The sequence below is a fragment of the Xenopus tropicalis genome, chromosome 5, assembly GCF_000004195.4.
Source record: "Xenopus tropicalis strain Nigerian chromosome 5, UCB_Xtro_10.0, whole genome shotgun sequence".
NCBI lineage: Eukaryota > Metazoa > Chordata > Amphibia > Anura > Pipidae > Xenopus > Xenopus tropicalis.
The window spans coordinates 24,653,617-24,679,689 of record NC_030681.2 but is presented as its reverse complement, the minus strand read 5'-3'; the positions used below and the strand labels follow the sequence as shown (position 1 = coordinate 24,679,689).

The 26,073-nt window shown below is 41.6% G+C and overlaps 2 protein-coding genes across 2 annotated transcripts; one reads left to right on the top strand and one right to left on the bottom strand.

Annotated features, from left to right (window-relative positions):
* Nucleotides 1-2,394: 2,394 nt before the first annotated feature.
* On the top strand, nt 2,395-4,020 carry thbd (thrombomodulin). The gene has a single exon (XM_012963268.2). The coding sequence runs from the start codon at nt 2,395-2,397 to the stop codon at nt 4,018-4,020; it is 1,626 nt and encodes a 541-aa protein (XP_012818722.2).
* Nucleotides 4,021-15,434: 11,414 nt separating this feature from the next.
* LOC100497748 (thrombomodulin) lies at nt 15,435-18,636 on the bottom strand. The gene has a single exon (XM_002936917.4). It carries the CDS (start codon nt 18,516-18,518, stop codon nt 16,956-16,958), a length of 1,563 nt encoding a protein of 520 aa, XP_002936963.2. The 5' UTR covers nt 18,519-18,636; the 3' UTR covers nt 15,435-16,955.
* Between the last annotated feature and the right edge of the window lie 7,437 nt (nt 18,637-26,073).

The following is a 26,073-nucleotide window of genomic DNA, read 5'->3' as shown; positions in this document are numbered from 1 at the left end:
TTAGTGGCATATGCTGGTTACCTGTTTGAAAGCAAACATCTTAATGGTTGCTATGGGTTACTAGACCTTGGGCAAGCATAGCCAAAAGAGGCAACAGCTGACCCAATATTTAATTCACAGCAGGTGTGACTTTCTCATGTAGTTTAAAGGGGCGGTTCACCTTTAAGTTAACTTGTACCTTATTGAATGTCCCATTCCTAGAAACTTTGCAGTTGGTCATTATTATTTATTTGTTATACCTTGTGAATTATTTGCCCTCCTTTTCTGCCTCTTTCCAATGGGAATCACTAAAATACTATTTCTCTGTGACAATACAGTTTTATTGTTATTGTTCATTTTTATTACTTGCCTTCTTATATAATCCCTCTCCTATCTTCCAGTAAACAAGACCCTAGCAACCAAAAAGCAGCTGAAATGCCATACTGGAGAGCTGCTAAACAAAAATCTAAATAACTGAAAAACCACAAAAGAAATAAAAAATGAAGAAAAGTTGCAATTTCAGTTAGAATATCAATGTCTACATCATGATAAAAGTTAATACGTGGGCTAGGGCAAAAATGGGTTAATTATGCAATTTTTAAATGCAATCCTGGAGCCAAGCTGTCTTGCAAGATTATGTCAGGATAAGGAAATGTTTTGGAGGGGGGAAGAAGGCAAAAAAAACAATCAGCACTTATTAGGGCAGAAGCAAGCACTAATTATCTAGCGGTAGCAAAAATAAACATTCTGTATTAGCAACACTGCCATTACCAAGCAGTTCAGTAACTTCTCTTCCCAGTCAAATATCCTGTCAAAGTCAATGGTGTCGCATAGGTACCGCCCCCTGCTCAGCAACAAGGAGTCCGGACTGTTTGATTTCTCCTCACTGCTCAGAAGCGGGACATTTAGCTGCCCATCCGGGACTGTGGGCCATGGGCAGCAAACTGGAACCATCCCCCAAAAAGTGATACAGTTGGGAGATAGGTGTCAGGGCTGCAGTCAAATGCTATCTGCCTTAGTGCTATCTGCCTTAGCGCTATTTGCCTTAGCGCTATTTGCCTTAGTGCTATCTGCCTTAGCGCTATTTGCCTTAGCGCTATCTGCCTTAGCGCTATTTGCCTTAGGGCTATCTGCCTTAGCGCTATCTGCCTCAGCGCTATCTGCCTTAGCGCTATCGGCCTTAGCGCTATCTGCCTCAGCGCTATCTGCCTCAAGGCTATCTGCCTCAGGGCTATCTGCCTCAGGGCTATCTGCCTTAGGGCTATCTGCCTCAGGGCTATCTGCCTCAGTGCTATCTGCCTCAGTGCTATCTGCCTCAGGGCTATCTGCCTCAGTGCTATCTGCCTTAGGGCTATCTGCCTCAGTGCTATCTGCCTGAGCGCTATTTGCCTTAGTGCTATCTGCCTTAGTGCTATCTGCCTCAGTGCTATCTGCCTCAGTGCTATCTGCCTCAGGGCTATCTGCCTCAGTGCTATCTGCCTTAGGGCTATCTGCCTCAGTGCTATCTGCCTGAGCGATATTTGCCTTAGTGCTATCTGCCTTAGTGCTATCTGCCTCAGTGCTATCTGCCTCAGTGCTATCTGCCTTAGGGCTATCTGCCTCAGTGCTATCTGCCTTAGCGCTATTTGCCTTAGTGCTATCTGCCTTAGTGCTATCTGCCCTAGTGCTATCTGCCTTAGTGCTATCTGCCTTAGTGCTATTTGCCTTAGTGCTGGGATGCTTGTAACTTAGCAAAAAGACAGGAGATGTATATGTATTAAGGTAGGGTCAGGGCGCACTTACTTACACCTCTATTTTATGACAAAACCAAGTGCCATTAACCCCTCACATCTCTGAATAAGCACTACCAGATACAATGATACTAAAATTGTACGTACTCGCCTCACATCTGTTTCTCTACATTCCTGCTCCGGACAGGAACATTCACAGAGCTGTGCCTCTCCCTGACAACTTTTGCTCGCTATATGTCTTTCCTTTCCATCTGCATGAGATCCGATCTCTGATTGGTCAAGCTGGCAAATAGATCCAATAACAGAGCCCCTCTCTTCAGCAGAATGGAAAGGGCACTCAGTGATCTTTTTGTGAAAAGCAAAGAGGAAGAGGGCGAAGTATAGTGTAAAAAAATGACAACCCTGCATTCCCTATTTGACTCGGCAGACTACAGAGGAGCCAGACCCCTCCCCAGCTGTGGGGTCTACTTCCACAGTTACACCACTGCAGTGAATGTTGAAGGCAGTCCCCATCCCAGGCAGCTCCAGCCCACCCTTCCAGGCACTCCCTTTCCTTCCTTTCTTGTACAGGGCTGTAGCGAGGGCCGGACACTTTATAAACTTGGCTACACACTTTGAGAGATGACACAGAGCTCAGAGAGAAGAGATCCCAGGATCCCGGTGCTGCCGCTGCTGCTGACAGATGATGAGGCGACTTCTGCAGACCGTTTTGTGGGTGCTGCTCTCAGCTCAGTTGGGGATTTTATCACTGGCCGACCAGAACCTGACAAACTTTACTTGCATCGGCCAATCCTGTTACCTTGGTGTCTGGAACAGCAAGAGATACAAGAAGGCAGAGAGACAGTGCACTGAATTGGGGGGGAACCTAATGGCCGTGAGAAGCTCTGTTGAAGCTGAAGTTATTGAGATGCTCATGGGCAAATTGGGCGATAAGGTGGCCAGTGTGTGGATAGGGCTGGAGCTGAGAGGACAGTGCACAGACATCTCCCTGCCCCTGAGAGGGTTTCAGTGGGTGACAGGTGAGAGTAACACCAATTATTCCAACTGGAAGAGCAATGAGAGAAAATGTGGGAATCTGTGTGTGGTTGTTCACAAGGACCTGTCCTGGGAAGAAGCTGTTTGCGATTCCAAAACAGATGGATATTTGTGTGAGATCCCTTACTCTGCTTCATGCCAGCCCATCTATTTTCCCCAAGGATTAGATGTCACCTACGAAACACCCCTGGGCATGGCAGGCCCAGGAATCACTTTCCTACCCCCTGGCACCAAGGCAGTAATACCCAGTGCCCACCTTTCACTAGTTTGTGAAGATCAAGGTGATGGAGAGATGAAATGGACTTCTGAAGATTATGGGGCTTGGAATTGCATGATTGAAAATGGGGGATGTTCTTTTATTTGTAATGGGGATACTGAGGGCTCAAGGTGTGAGTGTGGCCCAAACACGAACCTTAGTGATGATGGCAGGAGCTGTATGCCCCTACCAAGTAGCCTGCAGTGTATACCTGACCAGTCTACTGGCACCTGTGTGTGTGCTGAGGGCTTCGCCCTGGCAGAGGATGGAATGACATGCCAAGATATTGATGACTGTTCTCTTATCCCTGACCTTTGTGATCAGGTTTGCACCAACACAGACGGGAGCTTCATGTGCACCTGCCTTCCTGGCTTTGTGATGGTGGATGGGCTATGCGAAGACATCAATGAATGTGATATCCCAACCACCATCTGCGAGTACGACTGTGAAAATTTTCCTGGGGGTTTCAGCTGCGTCTGTGGTGAAGGCTACATCATTGATGAGAAAAATCCAAGTAGGTGCAAGCAGTTTTGCAACACCACCACCTGCCCTGCTTTCTGCAATGACAACTTTGTTGACCAATGCAACTGCCCTGATGGATATGTACTGGACACAGATGAAGAGCTCAAATTTGTGTGTAGAGATATTGATGAATGTGAAAATGGATTTTGCAAGGACTTGTGCCATAATTTGCCTGGCAGCTATGCCTGCTATTGCCCAGAGGGCTTCATCCTTGAAAAGGACAATTCTTGTACTCCTGCTGAAGGTTCAGGTGAAGACCTCACAACATCAATTCCACCATTTAAGCCAACTCCACCTGGAGATGACAACTCTTTTCAGCAGCCCATTATGGCTTTTGGCATCTGTGTGGGCATCCTGTCCATTCTCATTGTCCTTATCGCTTTGATTTGCTGCCTGGTGAGGAAGCACCACATGGACCAAGTAGCACTAGACTATAAGAACCCAGAGAAAGATGTGGTGCTCCAGCAGGTGAAAACAACATCTTCAATGAAATTATAGCGACAGTGCACTGTCATAATGTAACATCTTACACACCCCCCCCCCCCCCCCCACTCCAACATCTTCCCTTTCCTGGTTAGAGACACAGGGATAATGGCAAGCAGATGGATACAGCTAACAGCTGGATAAAGTTTATGCTACAGATCAGGTATCCAGACGCTATGTGGCTAGCAACATTGGCTGCCAGGGTTTGCTCATTATTTGTGTTATCATTTGGGTGGAAGATCAGTTAAATGCCAGGACACTATTTCTGTCTATATTGTAAAAAAAAGTCTTATTTTGTTACTAATACACATCTCATTGCAATTAAAGGCCAACTAGCCCACCACAACATATTGTCAATAAAATCTGCTCAGTCATTCTAGTTTAAGGAGACAGTAACCCCAGAACATAAAAGCATAAAAACCTACATCTCACTATAAATGCATGTAAGATTGTTTAGTCTGTACATCTAGAATTTAAAAACCATTTGTAGAAAGTGTTGTATTGTAATATAGCAGGGATTACATCCCCAAGCTATAAAGGTGTGTGGTTTAATGTTAAAGAGGACACAGGAATTGTCATTTTATTTTACAGGTACAGGATAGAAACAACTGTCTTGTCAGTTTCAATGCATTATTTTTATGTTTTGGTCTTACTTGTCCTTTAACACCACTGTCTGCTGCTGTGGGCTCTGAACATGCAAAAGTGTTGTGCAAATGCTCTGTTTGTAGCAAACACACACATTGAGGCGTATAACATGTTGTTCTCTAAAGAAAGGTCTTATCTAAAGATATGTACTATCATATGTCGCTGTCAATTGTTACCCTCTAAAGCTATAATCCAATCATTTTCTGACAGCCAGGCCAGAGATAGAACTGATGTTACAACAGCAGACTTTGTGCACATACAGATGGAGCACTGGCTTTCTAAATAATATATCAGGATTTCCCAAACAGTTCCTATGGGTTTACATTATTAAGCAGCTTCAAATATGCTGAACACTTTCCAGATGGTAATGCCCAAAAATTTAATATTATATTTAGTAGTTTGCATCAAATTAACTCCTAAGAATCCAGTTTAGAATATATATACAGTATATATACGAGGAAGAGTGGAGCACACCCTATTGAGATTCAAATGCCTTAGGTGCTGGCTAAAATGAGGAAATATACGGACAGAGAGCCGCACACACAAGGACTTAGCAATAAAGTGAAAAAATGTATTGAAAAAAATCCAATATATATATATTACACACACACACATATATATTATATATATATATATATATATATATAGAGAGAGAGAGAGACAGAAAATTTCTTTAATTTGGAATAAAGATGTTATGCTGCTTGTTACACCCTTATCTGAACTTCTAAGTATTAACAATGGCCTTAAAAATCAAAGAAAATACAAGTTGTGGGAGATTGTCTAAAGAAGAAACCTTTTTATATAACTGCCTATTTTAAGCTTTACTGTTCCTTTAAGATTCTAGTTTCAAGACACGGAACCCTTTGCATTACTGAGCACCCCACGAGTTCTGTACAGAAGTGCCTTTTCAGTGCAGCAGGTTCAAATAAGCTCAAGCACTAAATGTATATAACGAGCAGTCGCCCTGTGTGTATGGTGTGTAAACAAGGCTATAGCAGCTCTACTGAAATACAATGTAAGGGAAATATATAAATGGAGAGAACAGGGGGCATTTTTACCAGCCGCCCCAGGTACACTCGGAATTCAGAGAACAGAGCTCACGCTGAGTTAAAATGCCTGTGGAGGAAAGAGTAAACTGTAAATTGTAATGTTACATGGTGTTTCATATGTATGGATTTGTGAATAGTTATTTATTTTTTAAGGACAAACATGTACAGGTACTTTTAATAATTAAACTATATTTTAAGAAGAAAAGGAGTGGGTCTTGTTCTTTTATATATTTACATTTAAACCCATAGTTTAGGGGTTGATGTGACTAACGTGACACTGTGTTTATGGAGCGTCTCTGGAAGCAATTAAATCACCCCGGGGGTGGGGGGGGGGCAGTTACTTGAGTACAGAGTGTCAGGCTTGTGTAAGGCGCTCGTACCTGCACAGTGCAAGAGTGTAAGTGAATAGCGTGCATCTGAATGCCGGGGCTGTGTTTGTACCAACACCTGAGGGGTTGTTGCAGCTGGCGACTGGAAATGACTGTGAGTAGGGACAAAAACACGTTTTCCATATTGTACTGTTAGGTATTTTTGCATGCATACAGCATTTATACACAGTTTAGCACATGAGATGAATATAATTTAGTGATATGCTACATGCATCTCTCCCCTAATGTGATCTACATTAAAAAGCATCAAAGGGAAGGTCTATTAGTCTATTATTTAGGGTACACTGGACTCTGGCAAGCAGATACCTGCTGAAATTCCTCACTAGAGAGCTGCCCAACAAAAAACTAAATCATTCAAAAACCATAAAAAATTAAAACCGATACCCATATCCAGAGGGCGCTGGTTCAAGCCCGGCTCATCGGTGATCCCTTCTTTTTTTTCCCAGGTGCAAACATAATTCCTCCCTGGTCAGTAAAATGAATGCTTGATGCCAATGTTATTAATAAGGAGGAAAGAAAAAAATATAGGAGGTCTGGTATTTCTTTTCCAGAATTGTTGCCAACCCTAGCCCTTACATGCGTTAGTATCCATTTGCCTTCCTTTTGCCCTGTGCTGCTATATCTACTAAATGCATTTTGCAGGGCTGCACTGATTACATGTAAAGTCCATTGCAATCAGGGCAGCATTTCTAGCTGGATTTTCTAGACGTGTCTCTGAATTTTCCAGTGATCTGGTCACCATGGGCGTCCACAGAAATTTTTTCAAGGGAGGGGCAAAGTCATCAAGCAAAAACAAGCTGTAATTCTAAGACTGAGCCTGCATACAATAACTAGGTGGCCAGTTTGTAGGAAACCAATTTATTGGTGAAGCCCATAAAGTTGCTTACAAAACTCACATAATTGTATAACTGGGAGGGGGGGGCTGTTTAAGTAGAGAGTATAACACATGAAAATCTGGCACGCACTGTGAAACATTTTCACCACGTGCACTTTGTGAACACACCCCTAAATACCACACCCATTGGACCACAACATACCCCAGACGTGCCAGTATAATTACTACAGGAAATAGATAACCAGCATATTAACCACAGAGTCGCAACCAGTGATCCTTCACCACCGGAGCTCAGTGGTAGAACAACGGATATTGAGGAAAGCAATAGCCAGAGGGCGCTGGTTCAAACCCGGCTCGTTGTGATGCCTTCCATTTTCCTTTTTTTCTCCCTGGCCAACAAAATGAATGCTTGATGCCAAAATAACCCAGCGATGTCAAGGAAGTGATGTCACGTGCAGAACGCGCGAGAGACTAAATAAAATAATGGCCATTTTAACCCCAGGCATGCCAGTGTAATTACTATGGAAAATAGATAATCTTAAAGGACATGTCAACCCACAAATAATTTTTTGCCTAAGAAAACATAATTTCAAGCAACTTTGCAATGTACATTCATTACAAATTTGTAATGGTATTTAAGTTGTGTATATATATATATATACACACATATATTTGCTGCTAAAAGCAATGTTTGTACTTTTTTATTCTCTGCCCTGGTGGCTCTGGTGTTTGACAATGTAACACAGGGTAGCAGCTCAGGGCCGGAACTAGGGTTAGGCAGAAGAGGCAGCTGCCTAGAGCGCAACGATTGGGGGGCACCAGGCAGCCTCTCCTGCCTACCCCTAGTCCACTTACTTTAGTCATTGCCCCCGCCGCTTGTCATTAGCGGTGGGGGCAATGATCTATCTATCATCTATCATCTGTCTGTCTCTATATCTATCTATCTATTTATCATCATCCAGGGGCGGGCCAAGCCGACCGGGCGCCCTAGGCAACCTGGTCAGCCAACTCCGCCCACCTCCCTGCTCCTGTGCTTTGGCGCGCATGCGCCGTTCAGGGGGGGGCGGTGCGATTCGATCGGTCATTGCCTCCACCGCTAATGTTAAGCAGCGGAGGCAATGACAAAGTAGCACTAGTGGTAGGCAGGAGAGGCCCCTGCCTGGCGCCCCTCAATCGTTGCGCCCTAGGCAGCGGCCTCTTCTGCCTACCCCTAGTTCCGGCCCTGCTATCATCTGTCTGTCTCTATATCTATCTATCATCTATCTATCTATCTATCTATCTATCTATCATCTATCTATCTATCTATCATCTATCTATCTATCTATCTATCATCTATCATCTGTCTGTCTCTATATCTATCTATCTATCTATCTATCTATATATCTATCATCTATCTATCTATCTATCATCTATCATCTAACATCTATCATCTAACATCTATCTATCTATCTATCATCTATCATCTGCCTGTCTCTATATCTATCTATCTATCTATCTATCTATCTATCATCTATCTATCTATCTATCTATCTATCTATCATCTATCTATCTATCTATCTATCTATCTATCTATCTATCTATCATCTATCATCTGTCTGTCTCTATATCTATCTATCTATCTATCTATCTATCTATCTATCATCTATCTATCATCTATCTATCTATCTATCTATCTATCTATCTATCTATCATCTATCATCTGTCTGTCTCTATATCTATCTATCTATCTATCTATCTATCATCTATCATCTATCTATCATCTATCTATCTATCTATCTATCATCTATCTATCTATCTATCTATTATCTATCTATCTACAGTATATCTATCTATCTATCTATCTATCTATCTTTCTATCTATCATCTATCATCTAACATCTATCTATCTATCATCTATCATCTGTCTGTCTCTATATCTATCTATCTATCTATCTATCTATCTATCTATCTATCATCTATCATCTATCATCTATCATCTAACATCTATCTATCTATCTACTATCATCTGTCTGTCTCTATATCTATCTATCTATCTATCTATCTATCTATCTATCTATCTATCATCTATCTATCTATCTATCTATCTATCTAATCTATAGCTCTACTGTATGTACCACACCTCTATGCACCATCATCAGTCATTCAATCAATCAATCTAATCAATCTATCCATTATCAATGTTAAGGTTTCCAGATAAAGAGAATTAAGCAACACTTCAAGGAGATCCCGTTAGAAGGGCTGCACTTGTTTTATAGGTCAGGCTGCCCAGCAGCAATGTGCCATTATTAGCAGTGCCCCTGACTATATGCAAATCACATTACTGCTGCGACTTGCCTAATAACGGACATATTACCATAATAATATGATAATAATGATGATAATACATAATAATTATCGTTATTATGTTTCAAGCAGTGACAATGCAGAGTAGTGTGACAGGGCAGGCAGGGACAAACTCCAATGACCCCCAATGAACTGATTGACTTATTAGTGTGTGAATTAATTATTGTAACTATTTATAGGCACTATTTATTATACAGTAACATCATCTGTTTTTATTGGGATCTATTTACATGAACTTTTTAGCAGCAGAATGACTAGTTATTGGGCCCCACAGAGCCGGATTTCTTTTTAGGGCACCCCCATTCTCTGCCCCCCTCTCTCCTGAGGATTGGGCGCATGTGCATCCTTGTAGCTCCCATACAGAACATTGGGGACAGGACGCACTGAAGTTTTCTGCGTGTCCTCTCCCCAATGCTCCATATATGAGCAAATGCATGTGCTGCAATGCGGCATGCACCCCCAAAATTTATGCCGCTCTAGGCCTTGCCACAAATCCGAGCCTGGGGCCCCACAGCAAGACCATTGGGTCAATGACATAACTAAAAGTCACAGGGTCCTCCCCTGCAAAAAAGAGTTTGAGTCCCCCACCATGCCCCCACTACCCAATTTTACAAAGTTCTGCTATTGCCACATCCACAGGAGCACATTCACAGACCTTTAAACTGCAAAATTAAGTTTAAGAACTCTTAAGATGGCCAGCGAATGTTCATTAGGATCTCCCTGTTTCTTAGAGACTACAAATTGTCCAGGGCTGTGGGTCTCTGGGCTACCCAGTGTGCCATTGTAAGGTAACAAAGTGCTAGTTTAAAGGGTCATTATTTAAAAAAAATGACTGTGACAGGATGCTTTTTTTTTCACTATAATCTCAGCCATAAAGTAGGACAGAATTACTGCTTACAATGAATATCAGAGTAAACTCTTCCTCTGCTCCTGAAGATTCTCTGTCTTGGAACCTAAAACCCTAAGTGATCCCCAACCAGTGGCTCAGGGACAACATGTTGCTCCCCAACCCCTTGGATGCTGCTCTCATTGCCCCCAAACCAGGGAGTTATTTTTGAATTCCTGACTTGGGGGCAAGTTTTGGTTGAATAAAAACAAGATTTACTACCAAATAAAGCCCCTGTAAGCTGATAGTGTGCATAGAGGCTGCCTAATAGCCAATCTTAGCCCTTATTTGGCACCTCCATGAACTTTTATGGTGCTTGTGTTGCTCTCCAAGTCTTTTTACATTTGACTGTGGCTCACGAGTAAGAAAGGTTGGGGATCTTAGATAGATAGACAGAGAGATACATAGGTAGAAAGAGAGAGAGAGGGAAATAGATGATTAATAGATAGATAAATAGACAGAAAGATAGATGATGATAGATAGATAGATAGATAGATAGATAGATAGATAGATAGATAGATAGATAGATGATAGATAGATAGATGATAGATGATAGATAGATAGATGATAGATAGATGATAGATAGATATATTTAAGGGCTTAAAGCCTTGGCCCAGTTCACCAGCTTAGAAGATTTTGGGCCCCCTTTACCACCTGTGTACTCATGGTGATGCTATCACCCATTGGTAGTGATTTCCCAGAAGCAGGTAATGCACACAAGTAAGTAACGCTAACCCAACATTCTCATTAATTAGTGATGCAAATACTTTCATTCCTTTTATAGAAACAAAAATGTGCCCCATGGCTACTCAAACACACACATAGACATAAACCCCCAAATGATGTGCTCAATGCATCACAAGGATTGCATCTTAGTGTTCACAAATAGGCCCAATGGCTTCATAGAACTTGCTCCATAACTACATATATATGATTGTAAGCTCTTTTGGGCAGGGCCCTCTTCACCTCTTGTATCGGTTACTGATTGCTTTATATGTTACTCTGTATGTCCAATGTATGTAACCCACTTATTGTACAGCGCTGCGGAATATGTTGGCGCTTTATAAATAAATGTTAATGTAATATAATATAGCAAATACTATACACAGTGAATATATGTACATGTGCCTTTGTGTATGAATTTCTCACTGATGGTGTGGATTGGGGTGGCCATACACTATAAGATCAGATAATATTTATAATATCTGCTCGATCTGCTGCTGGCTAAGTCGCCAAACAGGCAGGTTTTTCCCCCCAAAATGTCCACCTAATCCAATCGTTTGGCCCTTGGTCAAACAAATGCATTACAATGAAGGGGATAGGAGCAAAGACTGTATCAATAAGCCGATGCAGTCATAGTAACATAGTAACATAGTAAATTGGGTTGAAAAAAGACATACGTCCATCAAGTTCAACCATAATGCCTATATATAACCTGCCTAACTACTAGTTGATCCAGAGGAAGGCAAAAAACCCCATCTGAAGCCTCTCTAATTTGCCACAGAGGGGAAAAAATTCCTTCCTGACTCCAAGATGGCAATCGGACCAGTCCCTGGATCAACTAGTACTAAGAGCTATCTCCCATAACCCTGTATTCCCTCACTTGCTAAGAATCCATCCAGCCCCTTCTTAAAGTTATATAATGTATCAGCCAGCACGACTGATTCGGGGAGTGAATTCCAGAACCTCACAGCTCTCACTGTAAAAAATCCTTTCCGAATGTTTAAATGGAACCTCCCTTCTTCTAAACGGAGTGGGTGCCCTCGTGTCCGTTGGAAGGACCTACTGGTAAATAAAACATTAGAAAGGTTATTATATGATCCCTTTATATATTTTACATAGTTATCATGTCACCTCTTAAGCGCCTCTTCTCCAGTGTAAACAGACCCAACTTGGCCAGTCTTTCTTCATAACTGAAACTTTCCATACCCTTTACCAGCTTAGTTGCCCTTCTCTGGACCCTCTCTAACTCAGTAATGTCCCGTTTGAGCACTGGAGACCAAAACTGAACAGCATATTCTAGATGGGGCCTTACCAGCGCTCTGTAAAGGGGAAGAATAACCCCCTCCTCCCGTGAATCTATACCCCTTTTAATACAGCTCAATACCTTGTTTGCCCTTGCAGCTGCTGCCTGGCATTGCTTGCTACAGCCAAGTTTATTATCTACAAGGACTCCAAGGTCCTTCTCCATTATGGATTTGCCTAGTGCAGTCCCATTAAGGGTATACGGGGCTTGCATATTTTTACATCCCAGGTGCATGACCTTACATTTATCCACATTAAATCTCATCTGCCACTTAGCTGCCCAGATTGCCAGTTGGTCAAGATCCTGCTGCAGGGATGTCACATCCTGGATAGAATTGACTGGTCTGCAGAGTTTTGTGTCATCTGCAAACACTGATACATTACTCATAATACCCTCCCCTAAGTCATTTATGAACAAATTAAACAAAAGTGGACCCAGTACAGAACCCTGAGGGACCCCACTGAGGACCTTATTCCAAGTAGAGAATGTACCATTAACAATCACCCTCTGTACCCGATCCTGTAGCCAGTTTTCTATCCATGTGCAAACGGCTTCACTAAGACCAATAGACCTTAGCTTAGAAAGCAGTCGTTTGTGGGGAATGGTATCAAATGCTTTGGCAAAATCCAAAAAGATTATATCTACTGCATCCCCACTGTCCAGCTTCTTACTTACCTCATCATAAAAAGCAATTAAATTGGTCTGACATGACCTGTCCTTCATAAAGCCATGCTGATTACTGCTCATAATGGCATTCTCCAGTCCTTGATCCAAAGGGAAAATCAAGCCTGCCAGATCAATATCTGGCCTATATCCAGCTAGATATCAATCCAGGAGGCCCGCTGGGGGGCCCCATACATGGGCAGACAAGATGACAAATTTGTATGAAGGACCCAAATCAGCAGCTTAAATCTGCCCATATGTGGCCACCATCACCATTACAGAATTGCCTAATAGACCTTCTCTTTAATTTAATTTATTTTATCATTCTGAAGTGATGCTGTCCAGGGCTGTAGATGCATGTAGTCAACTTCTGCAACTGATTAATTATAGCTTAGTTGGCATCAAGAACTAGGTACTGTTTAATTATTACAGAGAAAAGGGAATCATTTAACCATTAAATAAACCCAATAGGGCTGTTCTGCCCCAATAAGGGGTAATTATATCTTAGTTGGGATCAAATACAGGTACTGTTTTATTATTACAGAGAAAAGGGAATCATTTAACCATGAAATAAACCCAATAGGGCTGTTCTGCCCCCAATAAGGGGTAATTATATCTTAGTTGGGATCAAGTACAGGTACTGTTTTATTATTACAGAGAAAAGGGAATAATTTAACCACTAAATAAACCCAATAGGGCTGTTCTGCCCCCAATAAGGGGTAATTATATCTTAGTTGGGATCAACTACAGGTACTGTTTTATTATTACAGAGAAAAGGGAATCATTTAACCATTAAATAAACCCAATAGGGCTGTTCTGCCCCCAATAAGGGGTAATTATATCTTAGTTGGGATCAACTACAGGTACTGTTTTATTATTACAGAGAAAAGGGAATAATTTAACCATGAAATAAACCCAATAGGACTGTTCTGCCCCCAATAAGGGGTAATTATATCTTAGTTGGGATCAAGTACAGGTACTGTTTTATTATTACAGAGAAAAGGGAATCATTTAACCATTAAATAAACCCAATAGGACTGTTCTGCCCCCAATAAGGAGTAATTATATCTTAGTTGGGATCAAGTACAGGTACTGTTTTATTATTACTGAGAAAAGGTAATCATTTAACCATTAAATAAACCCAATAGGGCTGTTCTGCCCCAATAAGGGGTAATTATATCTTAGTTGGGATCAAGTACAGGTACTGTTTTATTATTACAGAGAAAAGGGAATCATTTAACCATTAAATAAACCCAATAGGGCTGTTCTGCCCCCAATAAGGGGTAATTATATCTTAGTTGGGATCAAGTACAGGTACTGTTTTATTATTACAGAGAATGTTTTTAACAGTAGTAGTAAAAGAAGTATGTTTTAGAATGTTGAATTATTTGATTTAAATGGAGTCTATGGGAGATGGCCTTCCCTTAATTTGGAGCTTTCTGGATAATGGGTTTCTGAATGATGGCTCCTCTACCTGTATATATCATTGTTTATCCTATGATAATGAAATCATATAAACAAGTCATTGGGTCTGATTCACTAAAGGCCGAAAAAATGAGTGCTATTTATAGCATGCGTTAAAAATATTATCACTTCTTATATTTTGAGAATTAACGATCGATTCACAAAAAAGACACTTGTCTGAGTTAAGAAGCGATGTTATTGCCGTTATTTATGTTGCGGTGACATATTTTTAAGCGTTATTTGAAACCATGCAATATATTTATGCGTATGTATTTCGTAGCATGCGATATTAGCGCATGCTATTACGCACGTAACCGTTACTTTTTGAAAACTACCGTTCTGAAACTTACCTTTTCCCTGAAAACTGGAGGATGCATCACTCTAGGGCACATACTTGAAAAAATCCGACTGCAAAATCCATCTTGTCACCACAGCCAATCACCAGCTGCAATTTTGTTTAGTAACGCCTACTCCTGGCAGGCGTTAAGTTTCACAGTAATTATCGCAACATTTTATGTTGTAACGCTTAAAATATGTCTGTGAATTATGCGTTATTTCTATTAGATAATTATCACAATGTGATGGACATAACGCTTTGCGCTAATCGTGATTTTTGCGCGTGCGATATGAGTAGTAACGCACGCAAAATTACTTTGATGAATTGGTACTTAATTATCGAACACTTTTTAACGCATAAAACTATGCATTATGCGTTAACGACCTTTAGTGAATCGACCCCATTATCTCAAGTGCTTTAATTAAACCTTGGAATATGTTAAACTGTGTATAAATGCTGTGTGCCTACAAAAATACCTAACAGTGCAATATGGAAAACATGTGTTTTTGTCCCTACTCACAGTCATTTCCAGTCGCCAGCTGCAAGCAACCCCTCAGGTGTTGGTACAAACACAGCCCCGGCATTCAGATGCACGCTATTCACTTACACTCTTGCACTGCGCAGGTACGAGCGTCTTACACAAGCCTGACACTCTGTACTCAAGTAACTGCCCCCCCCCAGGGTGATTTAATTGCTTCCAGAGATGCTCCATAAACACAGTGTCACGTTAGTCACATCAACCCCTAAACTATGGGTTTAAATGTAAATATATAAAAGAACAAGACCCACTCCTTTTCTTCTTAAAATATAGTTTAATTATGAAAAGTATCTGTACATGTTTGTCCTTAAAAAATAAATAACTATTCACAAATCAATGTAACACCATGTAACATTACAATTTACAGTTTACTCTTTCCTCCACAGGCATTTTAACTCAGTGCGAGCTCTGTTCTCTGAATTCCGAGTGTACCTGGGGCGGCTGGTAAAAATGCCCCCTGTTCTCTCCATTTATATATTTCCCTTACATTGTATTTCAGTAGAGCTGCTATAGCCTTGTTTACACACCATACACACAGGGCGACTGCTTGTTATATACATTTAGTGCATAAGCTTATTTGAACCTGCTGCACTGAAAACAGAACTCAGAACTCGTGGGGTGCTCAGTAATGCAAAGGGTTCCGTGTCTTGAATCTAGAATCTTAAAGGAACAGTAAAGCTTAAAATAGGCAGTTATATAAAAAGGTTTTTACTTTAGACAATCTCCCACAACTTTCTTTGATTTTTAAGGCCATTGATAATACTCAGTAGTTCAGATAAGGATGTAACAAGCAGTATAACATATTTATTCCAAATTAAAGAAATCTCTCTCTCTCTCTCTTTCTATATATATATATATTCCCTTACATATACCAAATTTTGGCATTATCATCTGGAAAGTGTTCAGCATACTTGAAGCCGTTTAATGATGTAAACCCATAGGAACTGTTTGGGAAATCCTGATATATTATTTAGAAAACCAGTGCTCCATCTGTATGTGCACAAAGTCTGCTGTTGTAACATCAGTTCTATCTCTGGCCTGGCTGTCAGAAAAGGATTGGATTATAGCTCCCAGTAGATCCATTAAAGACATGATGACAGCAACATATGATAGTACATACCTTTAGATGAGAGAACAACATGTTATACCCCTCAATGTGTGTGTTTGCTACAAACAGAGCATTTGCACAACACTTTTGCATGTTCAGAGCCCACAGCAGCAGACAGTGATGTTAAAGGACAAGTAAGACCAAGACATAAAAATAATGCATTGAATATGACAAGACAGTTATTGCTATCCTGTACCTGTAAAATAAAAAGACAACTCCTGTGTCCTCGGTAACTTCAAATCATATTCTTTTTCAGCTTAGGTTTGTAAGCCCTGCTATATGGGAAAAGAAAACTAAGTGAATATAACATGTCGCTTTAGGGTTACTGGCTCATTAAACTAAACTCACTGGGCAGATTTCATTGGCATTGTGTTGTGATGTTTAATGCCAATGAGATCTAACAGACTAAAATTCTTTGATTTTTTTATTTACAATATGGTTAGGCACCTGCTTGGCCTTGCACTCAAGTAATTACACAAATAATGAGTGAACCCTGGCAGCCAATGTTGCTAGCCACATAGTGTTTGGATACCTGATCTGGAGCATAAACTTTATCCAGCTGTTAGCTGTATCCATCTGCTTGCCATTATCCCTGTGTCTCTAACCGAGACAGGGAAGGTGTTTGGGGGGAGGGTGTAAGATATTACATTGTGACAAGGCACAGTCGCTATAATTTCATTGAAGATGTTGTTTTCACCTGCTGGAGCACCACACCTTTCTCTGGGTTCTTATAGTCTAGTGCCGCTTGGTCCATGTGGTGCTTCCTCACCAGGTGGCAAATGATGGCTATAAGGACAATGAGAATGGACAGGATGCCCACACAGATGCCAAAAGCGATAATGGGCTGCTGAACAGAATGGTCATCCCTAGGTGAAGTTGGTTTAAATGGTGGAATTGGTGTTGTTGTAATGCCTTCATCTGAATAGCAGGCATAGCTGCCAGGCAAATTCTTGCACAAGTCTTTGCAAAATCCATTTTCACATTCATCAATATCTCTACACACAGGTTTAAGCTCTTCTTCTGTGTCCAGAACATATCCTTCAGGGCAGCTGCATCCGTTATGGCAGAAAGCAGGGCAGATGGTGGTGTTGCATATTGGCTTGCATCTCCTTGGATTTTTCTCGTCAATGATGTAGCCTTTACCACAGACACAGCTGAAACCCCCAGGGAAATTTTCGCATTTCTGCTCGCAAATGGTTTCATTATCACATTCAATGATGTCTTTGCATTGTCCATCGGCCATCACAAAGCCAGGAAGGCAGGTGCATATAAAGCTCCCGTCTGTGTTGGTGCAAACCTGATCACAAGGGTTAGGGATGAGAGCACAATCATCAATATCTTGGCATGTCCTCCCATCCTCTGACGAGGTGAAGCCCTCAGCACACACACAGGTGCCATTAGGCTGGTCAGGGTTACACTGCAGACTACTTGGTAGGGGGATACAGCTCCTGCCATCATCACTAAGGATCGTGTTTGGGCCACACTCACACCTTGAGCCCTCAGTATCCCCATTACAAATAAAAGAACACCCCCCATTTTCAATCATGCAATTCCAAGCCCCATCATCTTCAGAAGTCCATTTCATCTCTCCATCACCTTGATCTTTACAAACTAGTGAAAGGTGGGCACTGGGTATTACTGCCTTGGTGTCAGGGGGAAGGAAAGTGATTCCTGGGCCTGCCATGCCCAGGGGTGTTTCGTAGGTGACATCTAATCCTTGGGGAAAATTCATGGGCTGGCATGAAGTAGAGTAAGGGATCTCACACAAATTTCCATCTGTTTTGGAATCGCAAAGAGCTTCTTCCCAGGACAGGTCCTTGTGAACAACCACACACTGATCCCCACATTTTCTCTCATTGCTCTTCCAGTTGGAATAATTGGTGTCACTCTCACCTGTCACCCACTGAAACCCTCTCAGGGGCAGGGAGATGTCTGTGCACTGTCCTCTCAGCTCCAGCCCTATCCACACTCTGGCCACCTTATCGCCTGATTCGCCCATGAGCATCTCAACAACTTCAGCTTCAACAGAGCTTCTCACGGCCATCAGATGCCCCCCCAACTCCCTGCACTTTCTCTCTGCCTTATTGTACCGCTTGCTGTTCCAGAAGCCAACATAACAGGATTGGCCGATGCAAGTAAAGTTTGGCAGGTTCTGGTCGGCCAGTGATAAAATCCCCAACTGAGCTGAGAGCAGCACCCACAAAACGGTCTGCAGAAGTCGCCTCATCATCTGTCAGTGCACAGGGAGAGAAGTGCAGCAGGGTAGTGGCACGTGGAAGGCTCTAGGCAGCAGTGGCAGCACCGGGATCCTGGGATCTCTGCTCTCTGAGCTCTGTGTCATCTCTCAAAGTGTGTAGCTAAGTTTATAAAGTGTCCGGCCCTCACTACAGCCCTGTACAAGAAAGGAAGGAAGGGGAGTGCCTGGAAGGAAGGGCTGGAGCTGCCTGGGATGGGGACTGCCTTCAACACTCTGATTTCTCTAGCAGCCACCCAGTGACCCCATTCCCCCTGAAAATTACAATCAGTTAAAGTGTGTAATGGAAGAAGATGGAGCTGGCATAGCGACTCACAATACCAACCCTCTCAGGGCATGAACTCAGCTTCTCCTATACAGTACTCTAATACAGTACATATGGGAGAGTGGGACAGACACAAGGATATCTTACGAATGTTATATATATATATATATATATATATATATATATATATATATATATATATATATATATATATATATATATATATATATTCATTGGCGTAACTACTAAGGAAGCAGGCCACAGGGAACCCGGAAAGGATTTTATCTGATGGGACAGAAGGAACGCTTTGTTAGTGGCAGCACTGCCTTACTCCGTCTCTGCCTGCAGCATCCTCCATCACAGTGGATAGCAGCAGCATACTGTGAGGGAGTCAGTCATACACAAGGACATTACCTAATTGGCTGCCCCCACCCCTTGGTGAGTTGCTGGCAGGGTTTGTGACTGATATATGATGCTGCCCTTAGAAACAGGAACAGCGGGACAGTTGGGGGTGGATGCACACAGCCATCACCAGGCAAGTCAGTGTCTCTCTCTGATGGGGACCCCTGTGCTGTGTGTTGCCTGTGGCTGTGTGACTGAGCTGGCCTGAGTTTCCTAAAGTCACCAGCCAAGCCAACCCAGCCACACGGAGAGTGAGAGTGTCTTCAGCTGCAATCAGCAGCAACAGTTTTGCTACTAGTTGCTGCCTGTGACTGTCACTGTGTCACCTCAGAAATTGTAAACCTCTTCATTTTGCAGTTTAACTTCTGTGGATGTGCTCCCTTCTACATTTATATGCTTTGTGGAACCGGGGGGGATGTTGGGGCTGGGCCGTGGGGGCCCTGTGACTTCTAGTTACTCCACTGACAGGTTAGCACATACCTCTGGCTGGTTCAAAACTGTGTTAAGATATGACTTTGCTATATAGTGAGCTGCACGATCTATGTAATTTGCCTTGGCTTGGCTGTGAGGCTCTGCTTGCATGTGTAATAAAACCCCTGAAAGGTGTGGCTGTCCGGAGTTCTCATTTAAAAGTAAATTGCCATGACATCCACAACATCATAATGACGGGGTAGGCCCATTGGGTGCCCCTGACTAGATTTAGCTGCCGAAAGGGTCCGAATCGGAAGTTTAATGGAGAACTGAAGCTTAACAGAAAAAGTAGGCTAGAAATGTTGTAAATATGTTTTGGGCTTCTGTACCAGCCCAAGGCAACCACAGCCCTTTAGCACTGAATATACAGAACATATTTGTCACATTATAAGGCTGATTGGTAATTAATACAGATAATAACTACATGGCAGATCAGAACCAGTGTAATTAGCATCAGAATTTAATAATCAACCCTGTAGCATCAGCTTATATGATAGGCCAACCTCATTTTGTGCTTGATTATTTGTAATGACCCCTAAGCTTAGATTCTCAACAGCTGCCCAGAGCCCACTGAGCACGTGCAGTGTCACTGGCACATTTGCATCTGACCTATTTCCCCCTACTGTATAGTAAATATGCACCGGGCTATTCACTGCCCATTCTTCACTTCTATTCCAACCAAGGAAAGTATTCCTTGGGGGTGTGGACACAAAACAGGCCTGATCAAAAATGTTCACCAGTCCTTCTTTACATTTTTCAAATTTTATGCTAACACATAACATGACTAAACCAGGGTTGGGCCGTGTTTTCTATATTATATCGACAGTGGCTGTTGGATGAGCAGACACCATTACAGAGGGGGAAGTGGGGTTGTGTAGTTCATGAAAGAGCCAGAGGTAATGGAGGGGGTGCCCCTGTTTGTTTACATGCAATTCTGTGGCATATTGTCTGTCTCTTGTCTGTTTGTCTATCTGTCTTTAACATTTGCCTCTAGACAGATTCTCTCTTATATTGCTCTCTTTCTATCTATGCATTATCTATCTACCGTCATTATGTATTTCTTTGACCTATCTGGGTGTCTGTCTCTAGCTATCTATTATGTGTCTCTATCTAGCAGATCTATCTCTATCATCTTTCATTTTCCCATCTATCTACTGATTTCCTGCCTACCCAGCAAGTGTGACCACTACTGATATAGTAGTTTAGACTAGAGACTTATTTATTAATAGGGGCTAACTGCAAAATGGAAAAAACTCCACCAAAATCCCTTTGCTCTCACCAATGCAAACAATGCTCAAATAATGGTGTAGTCCTATTGCCTATTTGTTAATTGGACTGGATGGATTTCCCTCCTGAATTGCTCAGTTTAAGTTGTGCAATAAAGTGGCATATCCAAAAGGCAGTTTCATGTGCTGCAAAGAACACTCTGAAAGCATGGAACTATTCCCAGACATTTCCCAGATGTTACATATGATAGTGCCAGATAGTGAAAGGGAACTACTGTAACACGAAAACTGAAAGCTACCAACACATATGTCTAGATTAGGTTACCTTACAGCAGGTGTGTCAGCAAAACCAGAAGCCACGAGCCTCTACGGTCATTTATGTGCCTGGCATTAAACCCAGATATAAATCAATATTTTGTGTCTCAGCATTTATACCTCCATACACATGCAGGCCAACTAACTAGTAGTCCCAATCGTGACCAAGTCTTTCAGAAAGTGATATATAATATATATCATATATAAATAGGGATTGGCCCTTATTTATTATATAAGGAGAGTTATAAGAGAGAATCTGAGCAATATAATAAAGAATCTGTCGAGAGGCAAATATCAAAGACAGATAGACCATACCTATTAACATTTTGAAAATGGAAAGAGGGACAAAAATAAATGCTGCACGCAGCACGGCAAATTTTTTGACCACGCCCATTTTTGGGACCACACCCCCTAAATACAACTCCCATTTGACTAAATTTGGCACATATTGAACATATTTCTGGGGGTCCTGTTTTATGTGTTATTACAGTTTTACTGAAAAGGTGAAATTGCCCTTTAAAGGAGAATGCAAGTCAAAATGTAAAAAGCATACTGCCCAATAGTCCTCCTATTGTTTAGTAAAAACGCCACACTTTTGGCTCACCTAATCACATATTTACTCAGTCACACTTACTTCACATTTTCTAGAACAGGCAGCCATCTCTAAACAGGTATTCTCCCTTCCTTTCCCTCCTTGCTTCATACTGCACATGTGTTTCATTCCCTCCCCCCCTCCCCTCTGCCAGATCCGCTTCTGATTGGCTGGTGGGCATGTGTAGCTCAGAACAGGAGACAGGATCAAGTTACACACATGCTCAGAGAATAGAAAGGCTGCCGCTGGCACCTACAGGAAGGGGAGAGAGATTTCAGTGATGTCACTGTAGGCTTCACACTGCTGTAGGCTGCCAGCACCATATCTCAGAGAAGCAAGGAGGGATCTGGGAATTAAGATATGCAGTAAGTACTTAAAAAGAATGCCTTTAGACTTACTTTTAATTTATATTAACCTTTCATTGTCCATTAAGCTGCAAGTCTCAGTTCCCCCAAGAGACCTGTTTAGCTTATTAGTTACAATTGTAACTCAGTGCAGGGGGGGCTTTTTACCTTTCTGGGCTCTATGCCAAAAGCCCACTTATTTAATTAAAAGTGAGAAACAATGTTTCTAAATGCAGGTGACGCTCGTTAAGATTTCTGGGCTCTCTGCAAAAGCTACTTTTAATTAAATTTGTATCTTTTCTAGCTTCAGTGCAGGAGATCAAAGGGAAATGAGGGACTTTTCAGTAAGAATCTGGGACTGCGGGCTGAGCTGTCAAAAGAGGGACTGTCCCGCAAAAATCGGGACAGTTGGGAGGTATGGTTAGACAAACAGACAAGAGACAGTCAACATGCTACAGAATTGCATGTAAACACACAGGGGCACCCCCTCCGTCACCAAAGTGCCATTAGTTATAAAAACAATGATGGTGACTTGATTTAGTTGAACTTACAGTGAGGTGGTGCGGTCTCTTTGCTTTGCACTTACAATGAGCCTACATTGCACTTTGGTTCTGCTTACAGGAAAACTACACCCCTGAACAATATACCGTATATACTCGAGTATAAGCCGATCCGAATATAAGCAGAGGTACCTAATTTTACCTAAGAAAACTGGAAAAACTTATTGACTCAAGTATAAGCCGAGGCATCCATTTCTTTTAACACACCTGCACAAAACGCTATCATCATCATGGAAGATAGAGAAAACATTGCAGATGAAAAAATAATATATTAATAAAATAGATAAATAAATTGGGCATTTTCTCCACCTGTGTATTTCGGCCATCGGAGAAGCATCCAGAACCACCCTTGAGTTTGGCAAAACAACATACAGTATATCCAGGGCCTGATTCACTAAAGTGCGATAAAATGTGCGCTATTTTTAGTGTGTGCTATAAATTTTACCGCGTCTTAATTTTGACGATTTTTCGCACGATTCACTATAAGCATACTTGCGCTTTTTTACGTGCGAAATTGCATGCGTTATTTAACTCGCGAAGACTATTTCAATGCGGTATTTGCCGGTACATTACGCTAAATTACGCACACGAATAGTCGCCGCATATGAATGGTAGCATAGAAATAGTGTATAAAAATTGTCGCCACATATAAATGGTGTATATAAATATTAGCCACATATAAATGGTAGCATATAAATGGTAGCATATAAATAGTAGATGCTTATAAATAGTAGCCACTAGTGATGAGCAAATGTGTTCTGGTTATCTTTAGTGAAAAATTAGCAAATCTTTCGAAAGATCCACGAAACGGCAAAAATGTTGTGCGGGCAAAAAAATTGTTGCCCGTGACTATTATTTTTTGACGCTTGTATAAATTTTCCGCCGCGAAAAAATTCAACGCACGTCCAAAACTTCGCTGCGAATCCATGCCTGGCGAAACATTTCATCACTTGTAGCCAAATATAAATAGTCGCGCAAATGAACGCACGCCATGTTAGCCATACACGCCAATACTTGCAGAAAATTACTGTATTAAAAATGAACATTTCGCTGCAAACTGGCGGCTGCGTCACTCTAGGGGAAACACATACTTGAATAAATAACACTGCAAAGTCCATATTTTATTGCAAAAAACTCATTTACTGTACTTTTCTATAATTATCGCCTGCCTGTAGTAGGTGTTAATTTTGAGTAAAATTGAGTAAAAAGACACATACTTGAATAAATAACACTGTAAGTCCATATTTTATTGCAAAAAAATAATTTACTGTACTTTTCTATAATTTTTCGCCTGCCTGTAGTAGGAGTAAATTTTCGCATAGCCGAATGCGATATTTAGTGCGCAAAAGTTATAGTGAATCATGCGATTCTATTCTTTTCAGCGCGGAAATTAACGCATGCGGTAAAACTAGCGCGAGAAATACCGCATGCGAAAATGGCGATTTATCGCACGTGATAATACTATGGTGAATCGCGCGCAAATTATCGCGTCTTTTTTACCGCAAAAAAGCATGCGATAATTTTTATCACACTTTAGTGAATCAGGCCCCCAGTCCCTCAAACACTCAAAATGACAAGCCATAAGAAAACAGGCTTGTGTTAAGCCACCTTAGTTTGTGCAACATTATTGTATTTAATTAGCCCTGGTAATGCAAAGACTTTAGTGAGACACAGTGACAGAAGTACTGTATAAAAAGACAGGACAGGCCAGTATAAAGGTCACACAGCAATAGGAAATAATGTACACATTGGCGTATGGATCATACATTTCTAGGCTCTGGTGCAGTTGGTAAACTACAGATCTTGCCTTAAATGTCGCGGGGGAACACTGGGAGTTGTAGTACATATCGGCCGTAGCTTCAGGAAAGCCTGCCCCAGTAGCTCATTGCAAGAGTGAATACAGTAGGTGAATAACTTACATCCATGCAGTAGAGGGAAGGAAGGGAGGCGATGCAGGCTCTCCGGGAGATTTACAAAATGACAAAATAGAAAAAGTACACAGATCTTGGCACTCCACTATACAACATTTAAAGTTGGAGTGCCAAGATTTGTGTACTTTTTCTATTTTGTCATTTTGCAAATCTACCATATACACATTGTGCACCCATTTTTTCTTGTGCGAGATTTCTCTGTGCTAATACGGCTCTCCGGGAGATGACTGCTAAGAATCCAGCGGCAAATCCGTGGCTAGAAGTTCTAGTAACAGGTTACTAAGTTGATATACTTTGGGTGCCTGCGGTCCTCCTTTTAATATTGCAGCTCCCCCATTGCGTGCGCTTGCTGTTATTATCCGCGCTGCAGGGGAACGAGCCAAAACGCTGCGCATGCGCACTGGCACTGAGTGTGCGCGCATCGGATGCCCGGCACTGGATACACGCATGCTATCGCGCCCGATGGCTAGAAAGGTAGTGGATCACCGAAATAGAGATAGACGGATCTGCGAGCGCACAAACATACTTCCACGGGGGGTGCGAACATATGTCCAGGGGTGGCCGGTGCGAGCAAGGCCGGGAGAACGTAACTACCGTATATACTCTAGTATAAGCCAAGGGTGCCTTTTTGAGCACATTATTAGTGCTGAAAAACTCGGCTTATACTCGAGTATATACGGTACATCTCTATAAAAATATATTGCATAAACCAGCTCATATGTAAAACTCTGCTTCATCTAAATAAACCATTTTCATAAAAATATACTTTTTTAGTAGTATGTGCCATTGGGTAATCCTAAATAGAATATTGCCATTTTAAGTATTAAGGGCCGCCTCCTGGGATTGTATGATTCACAGTTCACACAAACAAACCAAGATACGCAATTACAAGGCCATATCAGCCAATTAATGAACAAAGTTAAATTTTTTACCCCCATACTTCCTGTTACAGTTAGAGCTGCATTATTTCCTGTCAGCTGATCTCTGAGGGAGCGCACAGCCCATCACTAAATGGCGGCTCAAGGGAAAAAGATGCAAAAGAGCAATTCTTACTGATATATATTCCAGTTTGGTAACATTCTTTAATAGGTCACTTAACGTGATATAAACTCTCTGTTGGTTAAGAATTCATTCTGGGGGTATAGTTTTCCTTTAAAATTAGTCTATATTAGGCCTTATGTTTTTTTTGTTTTTGGTTTTGTAATGAAAGTGCCTGTATAGCTTTGCTGTTTCTTTTATTCGTACTTCTAGTGAGCCCACATTGTACCCTGATGTTTTCTATATTGTGGCCTGTGGTTTGATACATTGTGGTCCCTAATTATTTTATCACATTTTGTGATGAACACAGTGACTGCCCCCACCTCATGTCCCTCACAGACTTTAACATTAGGCCTTTCATTTACAGGCAGCTGGCAGTGCAGTTTA

Coding starts and splice junctions, on each gene's coding strand:
- thbd (XM_012963268.2), top strand. CDS start 2,395: ATGAGGCGACTTCTGCAGACCGTTTTGTGGGTGCTGCTCTCAGCTCAG.
- LOC100497748 (XM_002936917.4), bottom strand. CDS start 18,518: ATGATGAGGCGACTTCTGCAGACCGTTTTGTGGGTGCTGCTCTCAGCT.